Below are 7,384 nucleotides of genomic sequence, written 5' to 3'. Positions count from 1 at the left end.
AACCGAACTAACTCGGAGATAACAGGAGCTAACCAGCTAACGGAGATAAGCAGGCTAAAGCTAAGTCACGTTGTTAACTGGCTAAAAAGCCGCGGTTGTTCTACGTTCTTCTTATTTGAAGCAGGAGATTGGTACCTGTCAATCAAAAGGACACACCCCTAAATATGCCAAACTTCGAGATAAAATTACTTTTAAACGTGGGAGTAAGAAAAAAAATCCCATCCTCCCACAGTTGTCATGAAGGTCAACCTGACCTATAAACCAAAAATTGATTTTTGTACCAGGCTGTAAACATGTTTATTTCTGCCGTGAAGTTGGTCTTTTTAACATCGGAGTAGATGGAGATTTGCTTTGATTTGCAGCCAGCCCCTCAGGGATGAAGAGGAAACTGCAGTTTTCTACACTTCCGCAAAGGCTTCACTTTTTACCACTGGCGGCTCTGTCCATCTTTCTTATACGGTCTATGGTGTGTGTGTGTGTGTGTATATATGTATGTATGTGTATATATATAATTATATTTATATGCATGTTCATGCTCTCTTCACATATATGAGGGTTTTAATGTCAATATTATAATTCAAACGTGAAGATTTTTCACAAATGTTAACTTGAGGGCTTCAGTCTATCTTGTTTAAAAAGAAAAAAAAATATGACACAAGAAACAGGAACTGTTGGTAATATTGTGAATTTCCAGAGGGAGTTTTCAAATAGACATAATTTGTTTACATTAATGTCTTAGCAGGCTGTTTAACATGGCAATTTTACTGTTTCGGAACGGACATGGTTTTAGCATGTGAACAAACCGCTTGCTGGGAAAAAGAATCGCTTAGCTTACACAATGCAGTGTGAGGCAAACCCAATGCTAACATTACCTGGTTAGTGAAGTTTCGAAGGTCTTGCTCAAGTGTGTTTCGGGCACTTTCTAGCAGAAATAATTTGTAAATGAGTTGCACTTTCTGGGTGTTGTTGGAAAGGTGAAGTTGGCGGACAGCGGGCATCAGTAGAGGAGTCATGGTGTGTTTGCAGCACGGCGTCGCTTTTCTGCGTGTCTGCTGTGTTGCTGTTTCAGGTTAGCTAGCTAGCTAAGTAGCCGGTTAGCATGTCTACAAATTTCGACGTGCCTTCATAACGATAGCTTTACTTCAATGGGATGTTGCAATAACGAAGCAGTAGTTCTTTTCTCTTATTCTTCGCCTTGCTTGTTTCTTCTTATAAAACGCTTCTTATTTAACCTGTCAGGGGTTTGACCTGTAGACGGTTTATATTTTAAAACCACAGAGGGTTGGTAGATAACATTCAATATCCGTCAAGTTGAAATGACTTTACAAGACAGTTTGAATGCCCCCTTCTGTTTCTTTCTTTTTTTTTTTTTTTTTTTTAAACAACACCTTGCACACACGCGCACAAAAAAAAAAGCTCCTTTACATTTAAGATGTGATACTTTTTCTTCGACACGTCATCTCGACTGCGCAGTGAATCAGTCAGTCATTTTCTCTGTTCACATGACTATTGAAGGTCCTTTGCTGAAGTTTAACAAAGCCCACCTTCAAATAAATACATAGAATAATTTTAAAATAGTTTAAGGGTTACAGCAGACTTATGTTGATATATTTAAAACTGCAATACATGCTTTAAATATATCCATTTCTTACATATTGATAAAATGTGAATTATTCAAAGCACACCCACTCATGTTTCAGTGGTTCTATAAATATGCCAACTAAAGTTTTTGTGATTTTTTTAAATATAAGAAACAGAACAAATTCCACCTATTATAAATATCACATTATTGTTATAAAATACTCTATTTTTGCACATGCAACTATAGCTTTAACAATCAAGGGTACATTTTCAGACTGAATTCATGAAACATCGTACTGGTTTCTATAATCTGGTGTCAGGAAATGCCCAGTCTTATAAATCTGCCAGTTTGCATGCCACATTTGAGGATAAATTGCTGATAGACACTCATTTTTACATGGTTTGTGCTGCTTTTCAGTTTGTTGGACAGTATTTTACATGTTTTTCTTTAAGATCCTTGTATTGGCTATAATGCTGTGTATTGTAGCCATTGGTCACTTTTTCATCCAGCATTATGGAGTATTTACTGATGCCATATCTTTTTTACATTAGTTTAGCAAGATGTGATACGTTTTATGTCGTAAAACAATAAGGTACTTCATGAATAACTGGTGACTTTTTCGATTTAATGTTTGCTGGAATAGGCTCAGGCTATCTGTGACTCTCAGGATAAAGTGGATAGGTAAAACAGATCCATGTGGAACTGGGCCACACTTAAATTTGCTCACTGGATTGGTTTGTCTATAGACAGCACTGTGCATATCAGTGAGGACCTCATGTGAGCCACCCACATCACTGCAGCTGTCAAAGCTGCCCACAAATGTCTGTTTTGCCAGAGGTGACTCAAGAAATATGAGTTGTCCTCCACCCCCACTCAGCACCTTCTACAGGAGCACCACTGGGAGTACCCTGACTGGCTCCATCCCCTCCTGGCTCAGCAGCTGCTCATCTGCTGAAAGGATGTCCCTCCAGATGGTGGTGAAGACTGCAGAGCACATCACTGGCTTTAAGCTGCTGTCTCTGCAGAACCTCTTTAAGTCCAGCTTCTGCAGAAAAGCAGAGAAACTTCTGAGACTCATTCCACCCCACTCGTGGACTCATTTAACTCCTGCCATCTGGCACCATCCATGCACATATTACCAGATAGAAAAACAGTTTTTGTCTCTCTAGTCTGTCTGCTTAACAAGAAGACACCATGCAACGCCTCCTGTCATTTGCATTTGCACCATCTTGCGTATGCATATGTATTCAAGCACATTTTTTGTGCAGACTTGTACTGATTTGTACATGTCGTCTTGTCTTTTGTTTTATTGCTTGGAGCTTAGTTTTAGTTTTCTCTGAATGCCTGCATTGTTATAAGATCTTTGCTTGCTCAGTACTCTTTGTTGCTGTCTTCATGACAATAAACATCTTGAACTTAAACAGCTTCCCTGTGCACTGGATTGCTATAAAATAAGTAAGCAGTATAGTCAGTACAAGAATCTATTGTTCATTTAATTTGAAATCATGCTGATCCAAGTTTTCAGTAATGTGCTGTTAAACAAGCTGCTACTGCTGTCCAAATGCCAAATACCATCAACCATTATGTTGAAGAATGAATATAATTTGCCACTTGCATTCCTTTGGTTTCACACCTAACATCCGCTGTGCTGTATTCTTTGAGTGCTCTGTGCTTGAACTTGCCAAGCTGCTACTTGATCTAGTACCTAAAACTTGTGAGGTGGGGCAACAAAGACATTTCCTACTGTTATATTGCTCAAGAGCAGAAGTGATAAGTCCTCTGGTTCCAGAGGATGTATCAGTAAGAGGACCGTTAAAGCATTGCTTAACCGGATGTTTTGCAGCAGATGTTTCTCTTCAGTTCTGATGTCTTTTTATTTCAGAAGTCATTTCACACAGAAAACTGTCACTCTGACTGATCAGTTCACTGCGCGTGAGAGAAAATCCTTTATGTATTAGTCTTACCTGATTGTAATGGCCTTGGGCTGTAAACCAAGGTTGTATTATCATTATTGGATTTCAGTTCAGTCAGATTTATTTTTTATGATGAATGGTAACAACCTCTTTATGTGTGTTTTATGATTCAGCGACTGTCTGGCTACTTAACAACAACAAAAAAATTTATAGAAGCAGAAAAAGTCCCACTTTCAGCTTTGGTGATTTATTGGGAACTAAAATTCTCAAATGAAAGTATCTAACATCGTATAGTAAGCTACAGCAAGTTTATGAAATAATACAACATGACTGGTGCAAGAACTCTTCTCCATCTATATAACAAAAATCCACATTTATCATCTATTTCTATTCAGAAATACAGAAAACAAATGAGTTTAGATAGAAACTGTGGGCATATATTTGATTGCTTGTTCTGTCCTGATTCTGGGAATGTTGTGTGAGGCTTTGCAGGCATCATGAGAATTTAAACCAAGGTTAGATGTTTAGTTGCAAACAAACATTTCACTAAAGGATGACAGGCAGGAGTTCTCCATCTGACCATTGATTTGGCGCTCAGTGAAACCAAGCAGCTTTGGAGGCAATAATGCCAATTTCAATCATAACACTTAAACTGCTCCGGTCACGCGAAGTGAGGCCCCGCTAACAGATGTGTGGTGGAGTCATTAAAGAAAGCTCGAGCAGAGTGAAAGCCCAATTATGAGGCAAATTGCACATGATGTCTTGACTGCGTTTAATAAATTGGAAATTACCTTTTGAAGCCATGAAGCCACATTTCGGTTTAAAACAAGAAGGGGTCATTCAAAGTGAAACTCCCTGGAGTTTTACTTCAGGAACCATGGCGTACTCTTCTGTTTCTCACTGAGCTTGAATAGTTTATTCTCTGTTTAAACTCTGTATCCTATTTGCATGTTTTAGATATCAGACCACAAAAGATTTTTGTCCGCAGCACAGCTTCCTGCTGAACATGACAAACACTGTTAGTAACACGGCTAGAAATATAACAATTACAACCATTTGTCCAAAGTTGACTTTCCCTTCCTCCTCATGAAGCAAACAATATGATAAAGGTTTTTTCAGGTACTCTGTGATCATCACGTTGCAAACACGTGTAAAACATTGAGTTCTACTGATGTCAGGCAGTCTAATCTTCATCTCAGTTAAAGCTTTCAGCCATCCGCTGTCGCAGCAGTCAAAATTATTCCCACTAATAAACATCACAGTGAGGTTTCTGGATAAAGCCTCAATCACAGAATAGTCTAAAGTCATAAAAGTATTATTTCTGATGTCAATTTCTTTCAAAGGAGAGCAGTCTAAGCTCTTATGCATCTTGTCGAGGCCGTTGTTTGATATGTTCAGTTGTGTTAACGCTGGCATGCAAGGTAAAGACAGATGGGAGCTGCTCATGTTCATCTCACTGATAATCAAGGACTGAAGAGTTGCTTGCACATCATTTAGCGCCCCCTCACGCATTTCCATGTGTTGATTTTTTGCAAGGTTAAGGGAAACCAAAGGGGTTCTCAGAAATGTGTTTGGCTGAAGTATCTTTATGCCATTTTCTCTGAGATTGAGGTGTTTAAGAGTCCTCAGCTGCTCAAAAGCAGTGCAGGGTGTGCCGAGATGAATTTGAGGCGTTGAAGGCGAGCTGCTGGAATTGCCAGCAGAAGAACAAGGCTGCATAAAATTTTCTTGCAGATTTAAAGTTTCTATTTGTGTGAGCCCCTTGAGAAAGAATGGGGAAATGTGCCCAAGAGCATTACTTTGCAGGTTTAGGTGCTTTAAGGAGTGAAAAACAAGCTGACGAATGAGCCCTGAATCACTATAATTTCTTATATTCCAGCTGATGCTTTGCAGACAGTTGTAGCTGAAATTCAGGGTTTCTAAAGATGAAAGGAGGCTCAAAGTCTCGAGAGGAAAAGAGGTGAAGTGGTTATAGCTCAGGTCAATGTAAAACAGTGGCATTTGCCTCCAGATAGCATGTAGAATATTTTTCATAACCATTTTTTCTCCTACAATCTCATTATAAAGAGAGTTTGCCTCAGACACCATAGCAGCCTCTGAACTCAAGGCCCCAAGCATATTATTCTGTAAGTAAAGATACCTCAGATGATTCTTTTTTGGAACAACTGGAAAGTAAAGAAGTTTGTTGTAGCTCAGATCAAGAATTTCAAGGCTGTAAGAGTATTCATTCTCATGTGTAACAAAGAACTCCACAGAATTTCTGCTGAGATTTAGATATTTAACTTGATACAGTTTAAAATCACAAATGTGTGCAAGATTATTTCTTGCCAAGTTAAGCGTCTCTAACTGGCTCAGTGGTTCAAACGTCCTCGGTTCTATTTCTGATATCAGATTGTCATCAATAGTAATGGTCCTTAAACGTGTATTCTCTCTGAACAAGCTGCGTGAAAGTCTTGTTAAAGCGTTTCCAGTGATCTTTAGTTGATCAAGCGAAGACTTGCGTCCCAGGTACAGCTCCACTGCGTCATTACTCAGACCATTCCTTGATATGTCTAAAGTTCTCAGCCTACTGAGGGATTGGAGGGCTTTGCTGTTGCTGCCAGTATTGATGTTCAGCCCGTTTCTGGATAAATTCAAGTGTTCAAGTCGAGCCAGGTTTTCAAAAGCCCCGTCGGAGATGAGATCCAGCTGGTTGTTGCTCAGGTCCAGCTGCTCCAAGTATGGCAAAGTGAGTGTGTGCAACTGTCGGATGAAGTTGTTGGACAGGTCGAGTCTTCTGAGCCTTACGTCCAAGTCCAGAGGGACAGAGGAGAGATTCTGCTTGTTCCAGGACTGCCGCTTGAAATGCAAAGGACATTAATCTTAATTAAGAAAAGAAAAGAAAAAGACTTGGATGTCATTAAAATATCAAAACCAAGTTAACTGAAAAAAGAAAAAAAACTTGATGAAGTATTTTGTACTGGGAAACATGAACTTACCTTTGGAGCAAAAAATGTTCCACCAGTTCTAAAAAGGTCTTGGCTCAGTGACCAGAGTAGCAGGAGATTAGAAAACATTATCCCTCTGCTGCTGCTGTTGCCTCCACACTGTACCAAAGCTGCTGTCAGAGCTCATGTACACACACTACCTCTTATAGCATCTCTTCAATGAAGGAAAAAAAAAAAAAAGAGGAGAGAGCAAACAGCTGTGGGGACCAGATAGGAAACCATGGATACTATATTTAGATCATAAAGACTTGATAGTGCATATCACTTTTTTTCAGAGGCAGAACATCCTGTTTTGGATGAGAAACTTGGACTACTTTAGATGAGAATACAAGAGTTCTTAATAAAAATAATTTTATTTTCATTTTAAAATTGAGCAAGTCAAATCAGTCACAGTATTGAAATTGAAATAAATACAAAGATTAAAGGCAAATTTAGTTGGAATGAGGCATTTTATCCAGATAACTTATGATGCATTGTCATACTTACAGTGATGCATAGTTTGGTATCAACCAGGAAAACTCTTTCAAAGTGATACAAATATATACATTTGTTTGTTCCTGACATAGCGATTGGAAAACGGAAACGATTCCAAAATAGACAAGAGGAACAAATAAACAGTGTGTAGGTGGAGCAGGAGGGAAGCCCCCAATGAGGTATAAAGAGATGCAGGAGATACTAAAATAGACTGATGAAAGGACACACAAAAGGAAAAAGCATGGGACAGGACAGAAGAAATACCTCAAATATAAAGATGAAAAGCAGAAGACAGTAAAAAAAAAAAAAAAAAAAAAAGACTTTTATGAACAGGAAAAGTCTTTTTGAACAGGATTCACGCCGGTCCTTTATCAGCATCCTCTCACACAGCTCTGTGTTAACTACCATTTCCTACAACAATGTGCTGG

General features: G+C 38.8%; 1 protein-coding gene across 1 annotated transcript; it reads right to left on the bottom strand.

Annotated features, from left to right (window-relative positions):
- Window positions 1–4,455: 4,455 nt before the first annotated feature.
- Window positions 4,456–6,551, bottom strand: LOC306763462 (transforming growth factor beta activator LRRC32-like; the record flags this gene model as incomplete). The annotated part of the gene is made up of 2 exons (XM_079250276.1): window positions 4,456–6,333; window positions 6,474–6,551. 2 exons carry the CDS (start codon window positions 6,549–6,551, stop codon window positions 4,456–4,458), a joined length of 1,956 nt encoding a protein of 651 aa, XP_079106402.1.
- Window positions 6,552–7,384: the final 833 nt, after the last annotated feature.

This window comes from Telmatherina bonti (genome assembly GCF_933228915.1).
Source record: "Telmatherina bonti genome assembly, chromosome: 12".
NCBI classification, from domain to species: Eukaryota; Metazoa; Chordata; class Actinopteri; order Atheriniformes; family Telmatherinidae; genus Telmatherina; species Telmatherina bonti.
This window is presented reverse-complemented; position numbering and strand designations above follow the sequence as displayed.